The sequence below is a fragment of the Hylobates moloch genome, unplaced genomic scaffold, assembly GCF_009828535.3.
Source record: "Hylobates moloch isolate HMO894 unplaced genomic scaffold, HMol_V3 SCAFFOLD_2, whole genome shotgun sequence".
NCBI classification, from domain to species: domain Eukaryota; kingdom Metazoa; phylum Chordata; class Mammalia; order Primates; family Hylobatidae; genus Hylobates; species Hylobates moloch.
The window spans coordinates 125918349-125941972 of NW_026652277.1; the positions used below are offsets into that span (position 1 = coordinate 125918349).

Consider the following 23624-nt stretch of genomic DNA (forward strand, 5'->3'; position numbering starts at 1 on the left):
TGCCGAGAGAGCTTAAATAGAATTAATCTCTTAGAGATCGGGGATCATCGCTCCCTCGGCATGCGCTCTCCCAGCGGCGCGCACAGAGCAAGGCGCGAGAGAGCTCAGGAATCGCGGGAAGGCAAGCGGAATGGGGAGGGGGTAGGGGATGAGGGCCGCTCTTCACTATCCCTCCGCCCGGAGAGCGGGAGACCGCATCACCCGCCGAGGACGAGCCGCGGGAGGGAACGCTCTGCCCTCCAGTCGCCCCGGTGCAGATAATGGAGGCGACAAGAGATTCGCTCAGCGTCGGATGGGCCAGCTCTGCTTGGGGAAGCTGGCGGCATCCTCCCCTCGGCTGGTGCCCAAACCCACCGCGCGAAGGCCGAAGGAACGCGGAACCTCCAGAAGACCCCATCCTCAGCCCTGACTTGCCGTAGATATGTGCAAAATGAGTAAATTACTCACCTCGGGCCAGATCCAAGTTTTACCCAACAGAAGGGGCACCGGACCAAGAATGAACCAACTCACATGGCCATGTCCGGCGCTCACAATCACACGCCAGCACACAGCCACCCAATTTCTTCCGCGAATCTATCTGGCACTCTGGAGAGAGGGGGAAAAGCGTTTTGAGAAAGCCCCGTCACCCCTCCCCTTCCTTCTTGCCGTGAAATACACGAATTCATTTTTATTACGAGCCGCACCGTCCTCACCATCACGCACGCACAGAGCCACACTCCCATATTCACACTTTCTAACTCGTAAGCTCCGACAGCGCCTGCATTTTCTTTGGGAGCCGCTTGGAGGTTCATTAATATCATTAGCATTTAACCCCCTCCCTCTTCCCATCCCCTCCCTGCACATGGCTGACGTCAGACCCCGCCAGGAGTTGGGGGAAAAGCTAAGTGGGCCAGGGACGCCCTATTCCCCTCCCCGCGGCTGCCTGTCAGAGCGCTTCTGGAGATATTACAGGGGACCCAGCCCGCAGCGACAGGCACAAAGTCACGGGGTAATGAACTTCGGGGACCCTTCGCCGCTGCGTGCGCGGCTCTCCCCGGAAACCCGGACCTGGCCGCCTCTTCCCTCGGAAGATTTCCCAGCAATCTAGTTTTCCCACTCTGCGCTCGGGTTCCGGCCGCGCGGAGCCCGTCTGCCTCTGAGACTGCAGTTGTGTTTTCCTTCTTTCCTTGGGAGACCAGCGGTCGGCAGAGATTGCCCACACTCTGCATGCCTATGTAGAGGGAGAGATTGAAGACTGAGTGACAGGAATGGGGAAAAAGAGGGATTTCGCTCCGTAGGAAGGCCATTTTCGTGTCTCCATCTCTGTCTTTCAGCATCCCTCTCTTGCTGTTCTTCCTTCTTCCTCAGTCTCCCTGTCCATCTCTCCATCTGTCTGTCCATGTGTGTGTCCATATCAAGCAGCATTCCCAGCAGCTGCGGTTTTGCAAGAGCCGGGAAGAAACTTAAGGATGCTTAAATTTCCACTGTGGAACGAATTCTGAGCGCCCAGGGAGCAGCGCAGCGCGCGACTGACACCCACCTGTCCCGCCCAGGAGCCTTGCAGGCTGGAGGGCGGCTGGAGAGCGGCGGCGCCCGGCGGCGAGGCGGGCGCTGCCAGCCGGGACTCGGGCAGCGCCCACCAACCGCTCCGCCCCGGGACAGCCAGCATGAGCAAGCCAGCCGGATCAACAAGTGGGTACCTCTCGGGCCGCCGTGGGGCCTAGGCGCGCAGCCTGGGGCGGGCGAGCGGGGAGGCTGGGAAGGTCCTGCCTGGAGCGCTGCGACTCTGAGCCCCTGAGAGGGACTCCAGTGGGCGTGTGCGTTCGGCCCAGCCCTGTAGACCGTGAGTTGGAGCATTTCGTGGTGAGGGGAGAGCTGTTTCGTTGCCTCTGGATTGCTTGATCCCCACTGTCTGGTGCGGTGAGAAGGTTACGACCCGCGCAGCCCACCAGTCGGATGAGTTGTCTCCATTTAGCCGCCAGGTGCTGGGTGGGGGGGCCATGGGGGCGGGAACTGGGCCGCAGCTCCAGGCGGTAGCACAATAACACACTCGCTCAAAACTCCGAGCTCCAGCGCGCAAAAGCAACTCTGTGCAAAGCGGATTTTGAATGGAATGCTTTGCACCCCGTTTCTAGCTATTTCAAATAATCCTGCAAACTGGGAAGCAGAAACAATTTAAAAGTCACATTTTCCTTAATCCTAAATCCGCGTAGGTCATAACTGGGGAATTTAAAGTATGGCGAACCACTCTAGCAAAGAGAGGACCAAATCCCTAATCCCAAGGACTTTTCGAGCCGGAGACCAGCAGAGGCAGGAGTGCGCGGCCTGCTCCCTCCGTGCGCTTCTCTCCTTCCTCGAACTTCCTTAGCTGCCGGCTCTCCGAACGCCAGGCCGCAGCTGACCTCTCACCACCCCGAGACTCAGAAGCGCAGGGCTAAGTGTGTGTGTGAGGGCATTTACTTGCACCCTGCCTGCGGAACCCAAGAATGTGCAGGCCCGAGCCAGCGTTGAGCAGGCGCGACCACGGTGCTCAGATCTCCCGGGGGCATTTCAGTTCCCTCCATGCCGTGGCCCACGGCTGCGGGCTCCAGGGTCTGAGGCTGGGGACGACCGTTGCCGCCGCAGTCCCCATATCCCGAAGTTGCCTTGCTGCCCGTGTTGTTTTCGCAGATAGCATTTTTGGCGCTCTATGCGTTCCTTCCCGCCCCCGCCCCCTTTCACTCGCCCTCATTGTCCTGAGTCTTTGAAAGTTGGGAGAATCGGAGATACTTCTGAGCACTGGTAATGAAGTCTCACTTAAGTGGGATGCAATTCCCGCCCTCCTACCCCCCTCCAAGAAGGAGGTTGTGTTTTCATTTTGTTTTGCTTTGGGTGCTGACTTTTTAAAAATTAGAGCAAAATGAACGTGAACAAAAAGAAAAGGAGAAATGTTTCGAGCTGGGGCAGATGGAGCAGAGAAGGAGCCCTCACCGCGGCCGGAATGCAGAGCGGACCCTGGCGCAGGACTGGGTTTCTGTTTAGGCTTGGGCCTACCCTGGCCCTCGCTGTTGGAATCTCCAGGAGGCAAAGCGACCTCGATTTTTGTTGCCCGCATTCCTGGGCGTGAGTGTCCTTCCCAGGAGGCTCAGGAGGCCGTTTCTGTTGCATTCTGCGCCTCCATTGCAAAAACTGAAGCCCGCGGGTCTCGGCAGGCCTCCTAGCTCGCTCGCCCCGGGACAGGCCCTCGCCTACACCCTGGAAGTTAGGACCCCCTGGCTCTTAAGTCTTTTTCGGGGTGTGGAGCCCCTGGGGCCCTTGAAAGGTGAGGCCTCAGAGGCGAGGGAGGGGTGAGCGGGGAGCTCTGCCCGCCTGCGGCTGCGCCCCCGCTGTGGACTAGGAGGCAGGCCAACCCTCCGGACTTTGGGGGAAAAACCACAGCGGGCTCCTTGCAGAAACTTTGGCCGTTCTAACTTCCCAAGAGCCTGAGTGAGGCCTTGGAGGCCTCCAGCCCCGGCTCAGGTCGGGACGCGGCTGCTGAGCTTTCTCAGGCCCGCAGGACAGCGGCCCCCGCCCGTGGCGCCGCTGCATCTAGGCCCTTTCCAGACCGGTGGCGGCAGCCAACCCGAGACCTGCGTCCCTCGGGCCCGGGGCAGCGAGGAGGTCGGCGCGCAGCGGGCCGGGTCAGGACTGGGTCGAGCAGCCAAAGCTGCAGCCCCCGCCTTGCCCGGCTTCTCGCGGCTGGAGAGCAGAGCGATGTCACCCGGAGCCCCGCCTGGGTGGTAACGAGACCCTGGCCAGTCACCCCTGCAGCCCAGACTAACTTCTTTCAACAGCCTCTGATGATAATTACAGTAATCGAAGCTGCCATATATCTTTAGGCAATTATGACACACAAAAAGCCCCGAGGGGACCCCCTGGCGAGGGAAGTTAAGAACGGTTTTCCAGCTTCAGGAAACTCCGGCTCGCCTCACGTCGGAGCTCGCTCGGCTTGCTAAATGAGAGGAGCTTTGCAACGGGGTCAACCAGCTTGTCTCGTGACCCCAAGTCACCTTAACGTGGCTGGGTGGCGGAGTCTGAGGCACAGATCCGCTATGCCCCGGAATTTTCGCGTCCCTCCCTCTTGGGCCCCGCCCCAGCCCGGTTGCCTGTTTCTAATCTGCCCCAGGAGCCGCGGCTTGGAGGTCTGCTCAGAGGCAGGACTCGCACTGGTGGTGGCCTAGGGGGCAACAGTCCGGAAGCTCGGGCGGGGGAGTCCGAGGAGGGGCCCCCACCCTGCACTGATCTTCCCTCCACCCTCATCGGGTTCTCCAGAGATGCTATCATGGGCCTCCTGTCCAGATGGGAAGTGGGAAAAAGAGACCCCACCACTGCCCCTCCCACTCACTCATCTTGGCATCTTCAACAGTGCCACGGGGAAGAGGACAGCTGGGGTGACAGTACTGCTGGGCCCCAAACGTGGACCCTGGAGCGGTCAGAGGGCACGTGTTAAGCAGAGGATGGTTGTAAGATATGGAAACCAAGTTTACTGCTTCCACAGTGAGTGCCGTGCAGTGGAGCTCCAGACCCGGTTCCTGAGGGACCAGGAACTCCCTTGGGCGCAGTGACAGGCCCAAAGGAGTAGAGGACAAGACCCGCTGTGCCCTCGCTTGGCCCTCTCCAGCCCCTCCCTCCCACAGCACAATCTCCCCTCCCGCCCTGTGGGAGGGGGGCGCCGAGCCGGTGGCCGCCGCGCCCCGCGCCTCCCCTGCCCGCCTTTGTCGCCGTCTGAATTCCCATGCTACTCTTTTTGACGGGTCACTGGTGGCTCTATAGGCAGGTGCTGCCGCGGGGTTGTAATTACCCGGCCGAGCCTGGTCGTTACCGAACACCCCCCACCCCCAAGCACGGTCCCCCGCGCTCTCCCTCCCCCACCCTCTCCACCTGAGACGAGGCTGGGACCCAGGGTGTAAGCTCGCCCGGACGCCTCGGGTTCCAGGAGCAAGTTTTACACCTCCGGTGCCTCGAGGCCCTCCCCGCGCCACGCCCTCACCTCCCCTGCTCCCCTCGCCCAGACGTTTCACTGCCGCCCCTCCCCACCTCAATCTCATCGTAGTCCCCAACCCAAGCGCTTTCGGCAGCAGCTGTCGAATTTCAGGGAGGCCTGAGGCCGCTGGGGCGCAAACTGGAGGCCTTCGGATAGGTAGAAGAAGAGAAAAGCAAGTGTTAATAAGTCGATTGTTATCGACTATTGTTATTTTTAAAATTAAAGTGTTAATTAAGTTAACAGCTTAATACTCCCTTTGTTTTGCGGGAGGAAGCATTTCTAAGTCCCTATAAACCGCTTCGGGCACTTGTTGGACTCTTGAACCTTAGAGGAAAAGAATCCCTCCCTTTCTAAACGGCCAAATGTTACCCTCTCCCTGACACTCCTCCAGGGTCGGTGGCCACCCCAGGCTTGAGGGGATTCCAGGGAAAGTTCTCTTGAGGTGGGGTCCATGGGGGGTGGGGGGATACAGCCTAGAGAAATCAGTCAGATTCTTAATTTAAAAAAAAAAAAAAAAATCAGGCTCAAAGAGCACTGGAAAAACCGGGAGGAAGAGACCCACACAGGACCAAGTGTGTGGACGCCAGTCTTCTAGGGAGAAAGGGCTTAGGAAATGGAGGGAGAAGGATGCCTGTCCCAAGCTAACCCGACAGGGAACCGACAACTTGCGTCGCTCCCCTCTCCCTTGCCTAGTCCCGAACCACTTTGCGGAGAAAATAATTTTTTCCTAAAAGAAATAATTTCTCTAAAGCGACTCACCAAGCATTTTTTAAATAGGTAAAGCGAAAGTTGGCCAATTACCACTACCCTTATTATCATTAATAATCCAAGTATTAGCATTACAATAATAATCCTAATAATAACACCGCCCGGCGGAGCTCAGAGAAAACTCGATTGCCTTCCAGCTGCCATCCCTGGTTCCAGCCGTGTTTGTTTTTCTTCTTTTCCCTTTTACATTTCAAGTTTGTCTCCTCGCGCGCTCACTAACAACTTTCTCTGTTAAATGCAAAAGCGAAGGAGGGAGGCGGCCAAACTTTCCGCGGAGCAGAAAGGCAGTGGAGGGCCGCACTGCCGCCCGGGCCTGCTGTCATCTTTTATTCCAAAATGGGTCTCGGCGATTAGAGGAGACCCAAATACATGTAGCGGTGCATGAATAATGCTCATTGTAGGAAACTGACACTTGCTCAAGGAAAAAAAGTTTGGCTATAAAATCACTTCATTATTTGCTTTTACCGCAGCTTCGGTGCTAATCCCTTCAGAGGTCAGATTGCTTAGCATCTCTCTCTCCCTCTCCCCTTTTCTCCCTCTTCTCCGCCCTCCTTTCCCTCTCGCCCCTTCCCCCCTTCCCCGTCTTTCCTGCGATTTCAGGCCGCATTTTAGATATCCCCTGCAAAGTGTGTGGCGACCGCAGCTCGGGGAAGCACTACGGGGTCTACGCCTGCGACGGCTGCTCAGGTTTTTTCAAACGGAGCATCCGAAGGAATAGGACCTATGTCTGCAAATCTGGAAACCAGGTACCTTAGCCAGGGCTGCACTGCTCGGCTCCGCTGTGCTGCCTCCTCACTCTTTTGTTTGTGCCAAGGCCTTCTCTGAGTTTCCACGCAATTGAGGAGAGACCCGGCCCTGACCTCTCCCTTCCTCTCCCCTCCTTCTTGCCTCAACTCTTGGATGCCCTTTGGCTGGGGAAAGGCGGGAAGAGGTAAGGGAAGATACGAGTTTACAGGAGGAAGTCTGAAGTCCTACAGCCTCCCTACACTTTTTTAAATTATTATTATTCTGACAGATTTTGACACTGGGTAAAGCCCACACCCAGTGGCTCTAAAGCCGGCCCAAGGGACCTAAAGAATTTAGCATCTAAACCACAAGTAGCAAGCAGGAGAAAGAGCTTTGTTATTGTGCCTGCTCACCCCACACTCACTCCTAGCAGCATCAAGCTCAGTCCCCTGATCACTTGCCTGGGATGCAGAAGTAAGTGGCACACAGACATCTGAGTCAAGGTCACCACCACCTTTAGCTGAGACCACCAAGTGAGTGCTAGCCACTTGGAAGAGAGGCAGTGCTTTCTGAAGGGTTGTGCCTTTTCAACTCCGGAGAAGCAGGGCTGCTCTGGAAGTGGGCAGTGGGAATTCAGCACCCATGTGACCTTAGCTATGCCTTGTCAGAAAAGGGCAGGGTGAGGAAGAAGAGAAGATTCAAAAGGAAGGTGCAACTGGGACCCTCCTCAAGCTTCCACATCCCTGTCCTCCTTCTCTGCTTAGAATTTGGGCCCAGTCGGTTGTTTTGGTCTTGAGTAGGCAGAACTGTCTCAAAGAGACAGAGGAATCTGGCATGGGCTGAGTATGAGCCAAAGCTTCTAGAAAGAGGGAGCAGAACCTCTTGACTCAGTTTCCAGCTCAGTAATAGGCTGATTTTAACTAAGGAGATCAACCTTCTGGTCCCACACTTTGCCCTCTCCTTATCAGCGACTCAGACCCTCAGTATAGAGGCCTCCATTTCACTCGTGGAAAGATCCCTGAGGGTGCATTAGTCAGGAGTCATCCTTTGGTAACAAAATAGTAAAACATTTTTCACTAATTAATAAATATAGGGTACGTGTATACACACTCATATATTGTCTGCTGCTAGTGAATTGTTCTGACGCCTTTTTCTGAAGTCATGTCTGCTCATATCGTTTTCTAATAGTTTTGGATTAACCACAAAAACAGAAGATATTTGCATTGAGATAAATTTTAGCTCTCTAGCCTTGTTACCTGTTTAATTGGATACTGTATCAGTTTCTAGCTTCACCATATGGACACATCACATTTTACACGCATAGGACTGTATCCCAATAACTCCACAGGATTGTGCGATTACTGGGGGTTGTCAGATTTGAACCAACTTCTACTTAGATTGTCTTTTGCTTTTATGCAGTGAACAGAATTGGAAAATCAAGATCTCTGATGTTGTGCTTGATCTTTTAAAAGGGGATGGCTATCAATTCAAGCATATTGATATCAGTCCAAGTGCTTGTAAAGGACTGATAGTAGACTCATCAGGCCTGGTGTTCTTCTTGCAAGGAGAGTAAATGATCAGAGCTGAGGCATTTATCCTTCTCTCTGGCGCTAGATATTTATATACATTTGATCTGATTTGAAGACACACTTAAGAACTTGTGAAGGTTTCCATTTTGCATTTGCATGTTTGTAAGAATACTGGAAAGATACCATCTGAGGATAGAGATATGATTACATTTAATAATAAGTTTTAAAAAACCTATTTACAATGAACTATTACATTGGCCAGCAAAGATGCCCTAAATAATTCACTTTGGACCCAAAAATTATTTCCTTTCTCTCTTATTCTAGGATTAAATTATATTCCAATTTATTATTAACAGTAATGAGGACATTTAGAATTGGATATGAACATCTGTCCCACCTTTATTTTAAATAAATCATCATATTTTAAATTGGAGAAGTGTGAACTAATAAAACTGCATTCTAATGTGTAATTTTCCCCTAAAGGGCTTCAGGGGGAAGAAAAACATACTTACTCCAACTCCAGAGTGTATGAATTTTTGAGATTATGAAGCAAAATTAAAATACATTTATTATCTTTCTTCTCACTACAAATGTAACAGTAGCAACTTCTATAAATATAGGAGAGCACACAATGTCTTAAATATTTTCTGTGTATAAAACTCATGCACATGACTCTTTATGTATCTATGCATATGTCCCCTCCGTAATGACATCTAACAGTGAATAAATTCCAAAGGAATCTTTATCTGTAGATTTCCTCTTTCAATGGCTAATTTTTTTTTTCGGAAAATTGCATTACGTAGAACATCTATTTTCTCATGCATCTCAGATAAATATTTCTAAAGAAGTGACTACCTTTATTTTTTCAGTTACCATGCTAACAGTCTCAGCCCACATTATCATTTAGTCTGACAGTCCGTCACATTACCTTCCTGGTCCTGTTTACATGGTGAGCATTTCTATACTTTGCTCAAGCCTTGAGCACTTCCTTTTTCACCCTCACCTTCTCTAGGCCTTGCGCTCCTAACCTCTCACCTTCCAGGAAGGGCTGTGTTTCTATGCACCTGGGCCGAGGCTAGTCTTTAAGGCAACTCTCAACTTGCTGATAATAAGGTTGGTTTCATGCAAAAGCAAAAGTGAGGTAATAGGAGAGTGAAGAATAAATGGGAGAGATTTATCTGATAGATAAATGGGCTCTCCCAGAAAGTGGCAGAAAGAGGTAGACTCAAGTACTGAAGGCAGAAAGAATCGTTGGTGGGAGGGCAGTATGGCGTGAATCCTGACCCAAAAGCCAGCTCTTAACGGAACTCAGAGGCCTCCTTCTCTGGGGCCAAGTCGCTGTCTTCGGTCCTGAAGTCTCGTGCCTGTTCCACCACTCCGCGACTGGCGGAAGTTCCCCTAGCGAGAGCCCCGCAGGCCTGCGGGGTCTGCCAAACCCGGCTCTCTAACCTTCACCTGCTTGGAGAAGGACGTTTCCCCCTTGTCCGCTTTCTTGGGGTCCGGGACCGGCCCTCTTGAAGTAGCCTGGGACGTCCCAGCCCCTTCTCGATCTGGCCCTGCTCATGCCCAAGGCCCTCGCGTTTTGCAGGCCCAGGCTCGGGGCTCCAGGGCCTGCGGCCGGGCAAGGTCGCGCCTCCACGCTGTTTCCCCGCCCGGGTGCCGGCTCCGGGTCTCCAGCCTAAAGGCCCGGGGGACCGCTGACCCCCTGCGCTCTGTTCCAGGGAGGCTGCCCGGTGGACAAGACGCACAGAAACCAGTGCAGGGCGTGTCGGCTGAAGAAGTGTTTGGAAGTCAACATGAACAAAGACGGTAATCAGTGCATCCCTTTATTCCAATGTTGATTGAGTAGTAAGTAAATTATATGTACAGAAAATACATGGCACTCCTATGCATGTAAATCAACTCCGGAGCTCTTCTTTCCAGATGCTGGGAATTGGCCTCGGGCTTTCAGTCGTATCCTTCCCGTCTTTCAGCAAGAGCCGCTGGCGACCCCTAGAATTCCCCAGGGCAAGACCCATGCCCACATCAGGAACTTGCGCCCCACAATCATCTCCACACAGGCAGCGCTTGGGGGGACCCCACTCTCCAGGGGACCGGCGCGCATTTTCTGCCTCCGGTCCTAATCCCTCTTTGCAGCCCTTCGTGGCCACGCTTAAGCCGGCTAGCCTCCCCCAGGATCTTAAAGTCTGGATAGTCTCAAGGGGAAGAGATCATACAGGCTGGAAGATCGCGGTGTGTTGAAAAAGAGAGGGCAGAGACGCGAAAACGCGGAATTTCCAGCCCCTGTTTGCAAATTCTCCAAGATGCCAAAATCAGTATGGCCACTGGGCCGACGTGAGTCCAGGGCCTTCTCTCTGTTCTACAGAAAAGAGGGAAAGGGGGCTGGAGAGGCAGGGTGACGCCCGTGGGTGACTCAGACACCCAGCTCTCCCAAGGCTCTTAAGCGCGCAACAGCAAGAACCAGGACGTCAGAGTGCTTCCTGGGCCTGGGGCATGGTCCAAGCTGCGTCCCCCGCTGCAGCCTGTCGAGGGCGCCCCAGGCCCAGGCAGGGGGCGAGGGTAATGGGCTGGAGGACACCGTGGGGCCTGGGAACAGGGTGCGAGTGGGTTTTGCTGTGAGGCGGCCCGGGCCTGGTGGCAGCTCCAGGAGGAGAAAGCCCCTTCCTCTGCGGCGCAGGAAGCCGGAGGGAGCGTCCAACCTGTTGAACTTGTGTATTGACAAGTTGTCAAGCTCGGCGGGCGGAAGATTGCCCTGAATTAATTTGTTTGTTTAAACTGTTGGTGGTAATTGTCACATCTCCCCTGCCTTTCTCCAGCATACTCGGAGACGGGTTCTCCCTCGTTCCATCCCCTAGCAATCCCGGGGCTCGGGTCCCTTTCTCCTGCGGCCCTCGGAGGCCAAAAGCTATTTCTGTGGGGGCGGGGCCTGGGGGTAGGGAGGATTGTTCTTGGACGGAGCTGGAAAAGTCTGTGCAGAGACGAGGTGTCTGGCGTGCGCGACGCTCCCTCTCTTTTGGATGGGGGCGAGGATACCTGGCTACTCCAGCCCAGAGGGTCTCTGGTTTCCCTGCGAACCCGCTTCCCTGGTGGGGAGGAGCCCTGGACCGAAGGAGAACACACCTAGTCTTGCCTGAGGCTCTGCCATTATCGTGGCACTTTGAGCACGGGCCCCTCTTCTAAGCCTCAGCTTCCGAATCTATTCAGTGTAGCGGTTAGACGATCTCAGAATCCCTTCCTCTCTCAGATTCCCTCTCCCTTCTTCTTTTCACCTCTTGGGCGATTTTGCCTGCCCAGACTTGACATTGGGGCGGGGCTGGGGGGAGCGCCGCAGCGGCTGTGTTGCGACGTCTCTAATTGCCGGCATGCGTTTCCCTGTTTGCCTCTGCAGCCGTGCAGCACGAGCGGGGGCCTCGGACGTCCACCATCCGCAAGCAAGTGGCCCTCTACTTCCGTGGACACAAGGAGGAGAACGGGGCGGCCGCGCACTTTCCCTCGGCGGCGCTCCCTGCGCCGGCCTTCTTCACCGCGGTCACGCAGCTGGAGCCGCACGGCCTGGAGCTGGCCGCGGTGTCCACCACTCCTGAGCGGCAGACCCTCGTGAGCCTGGCTCAGCCCACGCCCAAGGTCAGCGGCCTTGCTGGGTCCAGAGAGACTCGTGCCAGCGAATGGAGGAGAGGGACGCACCCAGGTCTTCTGAGCTGTGATTGGGGTCAGGCAAACTGGGGAGAGAACTCCAGGGTGCTTGGCTGGTCTCTGCATGGAGCTCCAGCCCTCCTGCTCTCCCTTGTTCAGCCAGGGGTGCTCAAACTTGAGTGTACAGTAGAGTCAACCTCCGAGTGGCTACAAGTGTGCGCTCCCGATCTTATCCCCCCAGAAATTCCGTTTCAGCAAGTTTGGGGTGGAGTCCAGGAACCTGCACCTTTAGGAAACACCCACTAGTAATGGGTGGTGGGTGGAGACCTCGTCTAAACCCAGAGGGCAGCTTCAGGCATTCCTAAAGGCCAGAAGAACCAACGTTCATTTTTAGAGGAGAGGAATTGGCTACAGCTGGAGGAAGGGCTCCAAAATTCCACATCTTGGCATGTATGATCTTGGGCAAAGCCATGAGTTTCTAACCCAAGAGCGAAATGTGGAGATCACACTGTTAGAACAGTTTGAGGAATCTGAGTTCATTTCCCATGCTCCCCTCACCTGCTTCTGAGGCAGGTGGATTTACAGCAGGGTTGATTCCATAGGAGCAGGGCCACAGCCTGAACCACCTGGAAAGGCTGCCACCTAAGGCCTACCCTCCAGGCCTCCAGCTGATACCTACTAAGACCCCCACTCCAGGCGGATGAGGGCCTAGGATCTCCCTCAGAGGAGGGCCAGCTGCAGCCCCACACTGCAGGGAAGCCAGACACCTGGGCACATGCACACGCACAATATTTAATATTGCTTTCTTACCCTTGATGCGTATAATAAGCTCGGGAAAGTAGTGTTATGAATATGTTGTCAGTTATGAATGGGAATGCTCTGTGAATGATTAAGATGTCTAATTGAAATATTTCCATAATATACTAATCCTTTCTAAAAATACTCATATGCATATTTGTGTTTGGGATGCCTATTAATTTATACTTTTTCACATCTATTTTTATTTACACAAATGCCAGCAGCTCTTGTCTAAATTGGGAGCCAGGCTTGGACTTGGCTCAGCCCAACGAAAATTTGCTGCAGGGGATAGAAAAGCCAGAGGACCCTCTGGAAGGGAGAGGCTCCCAAAGAGTGGAAATGGACCTCCCCCAATCAGTATTACTTTTCAAACTCTATAGATAGAGATGTTTGATTTTTTTACCCACCAATGTCAACTGCATGTTTAAGCAAAACATCCAAATTCCTTTTTATCCCCTTCCTTGCTTTAATTAGAAATTAAAAGTTTGGTTCTTCTTGCAAAGCTGTGGTTTCCTCACTTCCAGGTGTCTTTCTTTCTTCCCCACCCAGTACCCCCATGAAGTGAATGGGACCCCAATGTATCTCTATGAAGTGGCCACGGAGTCAGTGTGTGAATCAGCTGCCAGACTTCTCTTCATGAGCATCAAGTGGGCTAAGAGTGTGCCAGCCTTCTCCACGCTGTCTTTGCAGGACCAGGTATGACCACATTGAGGCCTTGGGAGAAAGAGAGCTGGGAAAGAAGCAGTAGCACTCAGACTTATAAAACTCCCTCCATCCCTGGGTAAACCACCCAAGGCAGGCATCTATTCTTAATAGCAATGAGGAAACTACTTGTTTTTACTTGCTTCTTCCCATGGGTTCAAAATATCTACCTATATGATCCTTAGTAAGAAACGTAATTACATTATTTCAGAAAAGCTGGGTCCAGTCTATGAAAAACACACATACAAGAACATTACCTCTTTTTGTTTGATTGAAACAGCAAATATAATCTCAAATTTTAAAATTGTAATGATTTTCTAAAACTGTTGATGAAACAATGTTTTACCAAGAACATTGGAACTGAGAGAAGTAGAAGGTGGTAAGAGTATGCCCTCATGAGATTTTTCAGAACTGATGTTATTATTTTATATTCCCAGCTTTATGTTCTCCATTGTGATGCTCCCAGTTTTGGTCATTAATTGATCAGCATGTAAGACCAAGGGGCACAGTGCACACCTCCTGCCGTCTAGGATCTTCCTTGATTCTTCATGTGCTTTTAGACATTTTGTAAACAAATAGGCATTTTGCATAATTCCGTGGTTGTAAATGACATTCAGAGGAAGAAAAAGCGTGTGCAGCAAAACATTGTATTGTACTGAGACCCAGAAATTTTGTTGTTAGGAATATCACAAATGCTAACATTTTTCTAACCTTAAAGGAAAGAAAGAAAATAAAGTATTCCCAACCATTGGCTGTTACCAGTGCATTCACAGGAATTAATGATAAATTTTCCAAAAGGCTAGTAAGTAGTTCTAAAAGCAAAGGATTTATTTCTTCAATTCATTTCATACCTAATTAAAGCATAATAGTGCCCCTTTATATGAAGTATGTTTCCTATGGAAAGATCGGGCAATGTGCTAAAAGCATTTCATTTTCTAGCATGAGATGTTCTTTTTTTCATGGCCTGCCCTTTCAAATATGGCCAGAATTAGATATTGTTTACCTTGCATTTTACAATTATTTCCTATACTTGATGCAATAAAACTAAAAATAAAACATTAAAAAAATTAAACCCTTTGGTCTAATTGTGATTTTGGTTACAAGCCTTCATGATTCAGCTCTTAGCTCCCAAAAGAAATCCTTTTACATAAATCATTTAGAGTTGACTGGCTTTTGAGTTCTGAGATTTTTTAAGGTAGTTAGGTCCTATCTTTGACCAGATTTACTGGTTAGCTCTAACCATTTGCTGTGTGTGTGTGTGTGTGTGTGTGTGTGTGTGTAGATTGGCTATTTTTTTTTTTTTCAAAATAAGTATTTGTATACTCTCACCCAAACAAAATTTACTTACTGTCTGCCACTTAGCCCTTTGGTAGAAATCCTTCGACAACAAGCAACCTGCAGTGAAGTGGAATCTGGTATATTAATTTGGAAAAAGAGACAGATTTTCATTTTAAATATTCAGAAGCACATTTTATTGGAATAAAAATGACAAGCACCTTGATGCTGTCCATTTATGGGTCTCAGAAAAATCAAGCAGTGAGATGAGGAAAACTCAGCAAAACCCGATTAACATAATTACACCCTGATTTCCCCCAATGCCTCTTGGGAAGTAGTGATCTCTGTCTCTCTCCCAGCCCAGCCCCCTCAACCCTCCAGGAAGATGGGGACCCAGCTCTGCAAGCGTCTGAGGAATCCTCAACCCTGCTAATAGCAGCATTCTCTGTGAGGGGAATCCACCTGCTGAGCTGCTGGCATTTCATAAAGCCTCGCTCTCTAGAGGAGCTTCTAGGTGGTCAGGAATGGGTGGATACAAGGACAAGAGGGGCAAATCCTTTTCTGAGAGAAGGAAACTTTGGAGAATTGGAATGGCTGACTCTCAAATCCATGTGCATATCTATAGGCACCTTTTCAAAAGGAAAATATGGGAAAATAAGGGAAAGCTAGAATATTCGGAAAAAATTACCAAGACAGGCATTTAAAACCCACTTTAAAATAATGGAAATTTACATAGTGAAATTGTTTATAAATTTATAAATTACACACTATATTATATTATACATCTATTGTATGACAGCTGATGCTTTTGGAAGATGCTTGGAGAGAACTGTTTGTTCTAGGAATAGCACAATGGGCCATTCCGGTTGATGCTAACACTCTACTGGCTGTATCTGGTAAGAATTGCACAATTTAATGACTTTGTTGTAGAAATTACCATAAAAATACATTACTGAAAAAAGAACAACATGTAAAGAATAACAAATTCCTGCTGAACAATAGAGTATACCTGTCATTTATAAATCTATATTTAAATGCAAATAATGTTGTTTTGTTGTATTCATGACTGCTTGCATTGTTATTTAAATGCAAATTACTGTGTTTGTTATCATCCAAGAGAAGATTTTATATTAACTTTCATACAATATAGCCGGTTTACATGGAATCAGATATCTTAGAGTGACAATTGAATAGATATTGATATGCAGGATTTTGTCAAAAATCAATATTAAATCATGAAAATGCCTTCATATTAGAGTATTTATCCCGTATTTTTATTCTAGGCATGAATGGTGACAACACAGATTCCCAGAAGCTGAACAAGATCATATCTGAAATACAGGCTTTACAAGAGGTGGTGGCTCGATTTAGACAACTCCGGTTAGATGCTACTGAATTTGCCTGTCTAAAATGCATCGTCACTTTCAAAGCCGGTAAGCAGACATAGAACTCTGCTTCTTCTCCTTCCCCAGTTTTGCCACCTCACTAATTCAGCCACCTCAAAGTCTGAACTGACTTTTGCAAAAAGAGGTGATGGTTTTCAAGGGAGCTGATACTCTTAATCTGGCCCCATTTTTTATTGCTATGGGAACCTGCATGTTCTGCTGGGCAGCCACTTCCAGAGAGGTGCATTCCCAGACCCGATTTCTTTTTTTCTTTTTTTTATTAAAAAAATTTTTTTTTTGAGATGGTGTCTTGCTCTTGTCACCCAGGCTGGAGTCCAATGGTGCCATCTCGGCTCACTGCAACCTCTGCCTCCTGGGTTTAAGCAATTCTCCTGCCTCAGCCTCCTGAGTAGCTGGGATTACAGACACATGCCACCATGCCCAGCTAATTTTTGTATTTTTAGTAGAAACAGGGTTTCACCATGTTGGCCAGGTTGGTCTCGAACTTCTGACCTCAAGTGATCCGCCTGCCTCGGCCTCCCAAAGTGCTGGGATTACAGGCGTGAGCCACTGCGCCCGGCTCCCAGATACAATTTCTATGCTGTCTATCACAGTTTCCTGGTCTTCATTTCTAGTTCCTACACATAGTGGTTCTGAACTGAGAAGTTTCCGGAATGCTGCCGCCATTGCAGCCCTTCAAGATGAGGCTCAGCTAACGCTCAACAGCTACATCCATACCAGGTGACCCTTGTTTGCCTTGAACATGTACTTAAGAAAATTGCCTCCATTGTGAATGCCTGAGCAGGCAGTAATAAGCCAGTTCAAACATTGTGACTAATTATCTTGTTGCCAGCCAGTTAATTTAGGGAGAATCCATGTCTTTACCTATCTCTCAGGGTGGGTGAGAGGAGCAAATCTAATTAGAAGATCAAAGTGAAAGCACTGTCAGACATATTATAGTTGTCCTGGCGAAACAAATTGATCCATCAAAATAATGGAACAACATTTGTGTGAATGGGTATGGAGGGGTCAAAAATGAAGCCTAGGCCAGGCACAGTGGCTCACGCCTGTAATCCCAGCACTTTGGGAGGCCGAGGTGGGTGGATCACGAGGTCAGGAGATCGAGACCATCCTGGCTAACAACGGTGAAACCCCATCTCTACTGAAAATACAAAAATTAGCCGGGTGTGGTGGCACGTGTCTGTAATCCCAGCTACTCAGGAGGCTGAGGCAGGAGAATGTTGTGAACCCGGGAGGTGGAGCTTGCAGTGAGCCGATATTGTGCCACTGCACTCCAGCCTGGGCAACACAGCGAGACTCCGTCTCAAAAAAAAAAAAAAATGAAGCTCAAAGTGTAATGGTTGGTATGTGAGAGAGTGGCCACATCATCCTTGAGAAAACACAGGTGCCTTTTATCAGGTGCCAATCTCAAATAAAAGGATGAGAGAACTCTCCAGAGAGGCTATCTTTTTTTTGAGACAGGGTCTTGCTCTGTTGCCCAGGCTGGAAGGCTGAAGTGCAGTGGCATGTGAGCATGGCTCGCTGCAGCCTTGAACTCATGGGCTCATGTGATCCTCCCACCTCAGCCTATTGAGTAGCTGAGACTACAGGTGCATGCCACCACACCCAGCTAATTTTTTTTTTTTCACTCTTTCACCCAGGCTGGAGTGTAGTGGTGCAATCTCGGCTCACTGCAACCTCTGCCTTCCGGGTTCAAGCGATTCTCCTGCCTCAGCCTCCCAAGTAGCTGGGATTACAGGCGCCTGCCACCATGCCTGGCTAATTTTTGTATTTTCAGTAGAGACGGGGTTTCATCATGTTGGCCAAGCAGGTCTCGAACTCCTGACCTCGTGATCTGCCTGCCTTGACCTCCCAAAGTGCTGGGATTACAGGTGTGAGCCACCACGCCCGGCACACCCAGCTAATTTTTAAAGTTTTTGTAGAGACAAAGTCTTGCTATGTTGCCCAGGCTGGTCTCAAACTCCTGGCTTCAAGTGATCCTCACACCTAAGTCTCCCAAAGTGCTGGGATTATAGGCCTGGGCCACGATGCCCAGCCTAAAGAAGGCATCTTTTCACCTATCATAACTGTTGTTTGGCCTTGGTGACTGGTATCTGTTATTTTGAGTCATAACATCTACCAGGTTACTTCTGGCCATGCAGGGCCCACAGGCAGAGGCTGTTTTTGGCTGTTTGTAGGAACTCTCGGACACTGGGGCACCAACAAAGCTCCTCCTGGCCCAGCACTGGGCAAGCCCATTAAGAAGTATAGATGTCGGCTGAGGTGGCTCCACACCTGTAACCCCAGCACTTTGGGAGGCCAAGGCAGGCAGTTCACTTGAGCTCAGGAGTTCGAGATCAGCCTGGGCACAACATGGCAAGACCCCATCTCCACCAAAAATTAAAAAAAAAAAAAAAAGAAGTATAGATTTTATTATGCCATTAAAAAAAAAAAAAAAAGCCAGGCTTTTAAAGAGAAATGGAGCCTTTCTAGTTTCCTGAGTTAGGACTGGTAGACTTGAAGTTAGAATAGAGTTACTGTTCTCTAGGCTGATTTGAAAGGAACCTGCGAAAACCCAGCTCCATAATCTCAACATCAGCTATAGACACTGTGGGGGGATAAATACATCAAATGGGTAGAGGCTGTTAATGCCTCCCTCAACTAATGGGTCAGAGAAATCCCAAGTCAACTCTGTCCGTTTGGGATGATACCACTTCTGCTAGAGTCTCCCTATTTCTATCATAAACCCTCTTTTGAATACTAAATGAATAAAACTGTTCCCTGTCCATGGAATATCACTGAAACTATGTTGGCAGATAGTGCACCTGTGTATGTTTTTTCAAATTAAAATGCCAGGATTTGAATTTTAAATGCATATTGAATTACAGAATATATATAGTAGGCAGTTAATATTTGTTCAAAATTATTAAATGGAGCAGTACATAATCTGGGTACTTCTACTAACTTGTAGGCCGGGCACAGTGGCTCACACCTGTAATCCCAAGCACTTTGGGAGTTCAAGGAGGGCGGATTACCTGAGGTCAGGAGTTCAACACCAGCCTGGCCAACATGGTGAAACCCGTCTCTACTAAAAATACAAAAGTTAGCTGGGCGTCATGGCACGCACCTCTCGAGTAGTCCCAGCTACTCGAGAGGCTGAGGCAGGAGAACCGCTTGAAGCTGGGAAGTGGAGGTTGCAGTGAGCTGAGATTGTGCCACTGCACTCCAGCCCCAGGTAACAGAGTGAGTGAGACTCTGTCTAAAATTATGGTATTAAGAACTTAAAAATGAGAAGGACGTGGTATCCAGTTACTGATCCAGTCAAGCCTTTGCCGAGTACTGGCCACATGCAGGGCTGCAGGTGGGCGTTATGGGATACCAGAGGGAGCAAGACACTGCCCCTTATCATTGCAAGAAGTGGGCAGCAGTGTCACTCCAATCCAAACTAGAGAAGAGAGGAAAGCAATGTGGGGAGTGTGAGAGATGAATCCTAGTCAGAGGGAGTGAGGGACAATCGGAAAGGTTGAAAGTCTGATGGGTGGAGGAAAGAACATGTGAGTTGGTCATTCAATGGGAGGAGGAACTCAGCAGGGGAGAAGGTGTGTCCTGAGAGTGGTGGAGGAGCTGGTAGGGGTCCTGTGGGAAGTGCCAGGGAGGTGAGTGAGGAGGGGAGCCTGATGTGCCAGGAGCTGCTGATAGGGTGGCCCGAGAGAATTCAACCATGGGTTAACAACAGCCTATTTTAGAGAAATGGCAAGTAAATTACATCTCCCCAACACCCCAAAAGAAGAAAATTATGTGTAGAAAAAACACATCTGCTTTGCCATGGAATTCTTATTATTTCTATTAAATATTAGAATAGTAAATATTAAATAAGTATCTTATTTCTTATTAAATAATGGAATTATGGAATTTATTTCATGGAATTCTTATTTCATTCTGATATCAGCTACAGCTGTAATTTAATGTTTATATCTAGGGTCATACATGTGACAAAAATGACTATGCCTTATTTCTTAGCCCTTCAAATCAGTGAACACTTTTTCCTCCAGCATTTTCCTGTCTAGAAAAATAAAACCTGAAATTGAAACGAAAAGTTAACATGCAAACTGAAACTGAGCCTAATTGTATATTACAGCTCTCTAAGCTATTTCTCTAATTATCCAGGATGTAAGGAGAAGGCTAGGAATTGACATTCCACACAAACTATATTCTATAACTGAAGATCAAATATGCAAACCTGTAATAGACCTAAAACACTTAAACCTGAATGAAAATCCAATTATTGATGCTAATGGATGAAGACAAGGGCATAGATACTCTAAAAAATAATTTTGATTAGTCAGACTCTCTCTCTCTCTAACACACACACACACATGCACACACACACACACACACACACACACACACACACACCACACACACACACACACACACACACACACACACACACTGTTTTTGTTTTTGTTTTGGATGCCCAGGCTGCATTGCAGTGGTGCAGTCATGGCTCACTGCAACCTCTGCCTCCAAGGCTCAAGCAATTCTCCCACCTCTGCCTTCTGAGTATCTGGAACTACAGGTGCCCAGCGAATTTTTGTAGAGATGAACCTTGATATGTTGCCCAGGTTCATCTTGAACTCCTGGGCTCAAGCGATGTTCTTGCCTCAGCCTCCCAAAGTGCTGGGATTACAGGTATGAGCCACCACACCTGACCTCATACATTGCTATTGTTTCTAGCAGTACAGTATGCTACATGTAATAGACAATTTTTGTTGACTGACTAACCAACCCTTTCCCAACTAGAGAATAAAGTAAGTGGGAGAGTAGATGAGTGGGTAATCTATTCGCAGAAAATCAGGAGTTGGTTTTCTATGGATTCCCCCAAATTCATCCTTTTTGGAGGTGATTATTTCTCACAGTGGTTTCTCACCGTGGGAAATGTTCAGCATGTTGGGTGGATGCTGCAGATGGCAGAGGTCATCCAGGCAGCCACTGCCTCCGACTTGCTGCAGAATTATCTCTACCATGCCTGGTCCTGGGAAGGGAAATAGAGCTGTTGAAAAGAAGTGGCCAAGGTGAAAGGGAGACATGGATTTGGGGATTACTTTTCAAGAAACATTAGAAATACATTCAACAAGGAGAACAAGTGGTAGGATTTAAGTATTTTTTTAAATGTGGATAAGCTTCACCATTTCCACACCACACTACTAGATGTGGTCTGGTGGCCCCTATCCACAGGGGCTCATGAAGCTGGTCAGTGAAAGAGCCAGCTGAGGTCCTGAGAGGCCCAGAATGAACTATAAGCCTTGTATGCTGTGGAAGAGAAGGACTCTTCTGTGCCCAGAGCTAAATAGACAAGCATGAAAGTTGCTCCCCTGAACTTTATTTGCAGGGTGGAGTTATCAGGCAGTTAAACACAGCCACCTGACTCCTTCGAAGGAATTTTGATATCCCTTAGTTTCTAGCACCTGGTGGCCTGGGTTGAACCCAGCTTAGTCACAGATGTGTACCCCGGAAGTTCAGTTTTTTGGGTGTTTCATTTCAGTGGAGGGAGCCCTCCTTATGTATATTGATATCTAATTCTAACTATTGGCTGAAGAAGTATCAGGTCTGCAGTGAGGAGGTGGCTTGCAGGCATCTAAAGGCAGCAGAAGATTGAACTTGCACATCTGAACACAGATATATGTTGGACATCAAGAGAGGAAATTGTTAAGAAATTTCTCACATCTTTAATTACATGCCAATTTCATTGACATGAGGGTTGGGTGGCACTGCCACCCAACAGAACTTAGTCTTTAATTTGCAGTGTAATAAGGATGGAATTATTCCTGAGAGAGACTAAGTATAATGCCTGAATAATAATTTGGAGAATTGCTTAGAAAAAGAAGCCATTTTATTTGAGGGAAATAGCCTTGTGAAGGAGTCCTGAGAATTAGAAAACACGGATTCTGTTGCTAGCTTTATCCTCAACTCCCTGATTGTTTTCTATAATGGAAACCTTAAATTTATTATTTGGCTTAAAATTAGTATTATGTTTCTTAAATTTTTTTTTTTCCCAAATAAAATGCAATCCTTTTGTTAATGTAGAGAGAGTGTCTGTGTGATTTTGGCAGCATCATTTATGGTCTCCCTGCCTCAAGTAGTCTACCTGCAAAACAGGGACAACAGTGCCTGTCCAGAACTTTGCTGCAGGGGTACTGTGTTATTCAAGAGACCTAGATGAGCAATGCTGGAGATGATGTGTGTTCAGGTATAAGACATTAGTTTCCATGAGTAATGGCCTCTGACCTTGTGTTCATGGCTTCTCTCATTCCAGATATCCCACTCAACCCTGTCGCTTTGGAAAACTTCTGTTGCTTTTGCCAGCTTTACGTTCTATTAGCCCATCAACTATAGAAGAAGTGTTTTTCAAAAAAACCATCGGCAACGTGCCAATTACAAGACTGCTTTCAGATATGTACAAATCCAGTGATATCTAAGCTCACAAGGTACCCACTTTTCAGGATGGGACAATATCAGATGAACTTCGATCCATGGAGAACAAGCCTCAACTAACAAACCCTTCAGGAAGGATATACCGGGGAATGTGTAGCCTTCAGGAAAAAAATGCCAATTGACACAAAGCATTCCAGTAGCTATGACCTGCCGCCCTCACCAGGGTAGGGCGGCTGGGAAGGAGAGGGGTGCAACAGGACCGCCTGCGCTGAAAACTCACTGCTGCCATGCCCTGGGAGGGGGCAAACTGGGGGTTGCCACAGGCCGTGCCATTCTGCCTCTTACCTGGAAGATCAGGCTGAACGATCAAAAGCTACATAAGTAGTGCTTTCTCTTCCTTTTTAGCATATAAAGTTTGGTAACCAAATATAGCTCTGTGTATAACATCGTACTGTGGCCTTCAAAACTACACTATGTTGGAGCATTTATTTTAAAAATAATGTTAGGTTTTAAATTAAAAGTGTTATCAAAAGTTTCCCCTCTATTGTAATACATTATTAAGTGGCCTTCAGAACTGAGTTAATAAGTGAAAAGTAGCTTATGCCATGTGATTTGCTTTTTCTCTATTTTCTTTTTTCTTTTCTTTCTCTTTCTTTTGTTCTTTCTTCTTCTTTTTTAATACCATAGGCCAGGCAACCTTGTCAAAGGAATTGGTGGACAAAATGAGATTCTCACCAGGACTTCAGGTTGGATAACATCTCAAAAAGAGAAGAGCTTTACTAAAAGAACATAAGTCAAGGGAGGATGAATAAAAACAGCAAAACCAAATAAAGTGGAGATGAGTGATTGAGTGAGGTAGATTGCTGTCCCGTTAACATAGTGCTGAAACCAAAGGCAGTGGGGGTCCAAACTCGTGGTGCAGCAAGTCACACCAGACAGGAAACGAATATGGACATAATTGCAGAAGGAACTTCAAGGAGATGAATGCTAAAAGGGTTCTTGATTGATCCATTGCTAACAGCCTGAGACTCTTCAATGCCTTTCCGAAAACTGGTTTCTAGTAAAGCCTTGAATGAACACACACACACACGCGCACGCGCGCGCGCGCGCACACACACACACACACACACACACACATCGTCCTACACTTTAAGCTGCTCCTTTGGTATGACTCTATACTTATGGAAATGTAGAAACAAACATTTTTAAATAGCTGCTGTACTTTTCACATTTTGATTTATTAGGTACTAGCACTGAGGAAAAAAATTCAGCACTTGGACTATCATAGGATGAGTAAAACTTTTCTTGTACAAAGTGAATTAACTGATTTGTGAAGTTAAAAGGTTGTACTCATTGTATTTACAAAGAATAAAAATATATTGAATTTAAACG

The 23624-nt window shown here is 48.4% G+C and overlaps 1 protein-coding gene across 2 annotated transcripts; it reads left to right on the forward strand.

The window, feature by feature from the left end:
• Positions 1-902: 902 nt before the first annotated feature.
• Positions 903-23622, forward strand: NR2E1 (nuclear receptor subfamily 2 group E member 1). Of its 2 annotated transcripts, none has more exons than XM_032156061.2 (9): positions 903-1671; positions 6350-6495; positions 9726-9813; positions 11393-11628; positions 12985-13131; positions 15212-15308; positions 15696-15845; positions 16433-16538; positions 22114-23622. In XM_032156061.2, the coding sequence occupies exons 1-9, from the start codon at positions 1647-1649 to the stop codon at positions 22274-22276; spliced, it is 1158 nt and encodes a 385-aa protein (XP_032011952.1). In that variant the 5' UTR covers positions 903-1646; the 3' UTR covers positions 22277-23622. The 2 variants fall into 2 exon arrangements, with proteins under 2 accessions (XP_032011952.1, XP_058286379.1); XM_058430396.1 differs by lacking the exon at positions 903-1671 and adding an exon at positions 2907-3042.
• Positions 23623-23624: the final 2 nt, after the last annotated feature.

Coding starts and splice junctions, on each gene's coding strand:
- NR2E1 (XM_058430396.1), top strand. CDS start 2,907: ATGTTTCGAGCTGGGGCAGATGGAGCAGAGAAGGAGCCCTCACCGCGG. Junction 11,629..12,984: donor TGGCTCAGCCCACGCCCAAG/GTCAGCGGCCTT, acceptor TTCCCCACCCAG/TACCCCCATGAAGTGAATGG. Junction 13,132..15,211: donor CGCTGTCTTTGCAGGACCAG/GTATGACCACAT, acceptor ATTGTATGACAG/CTGATGCTTTTGGAAGATGC.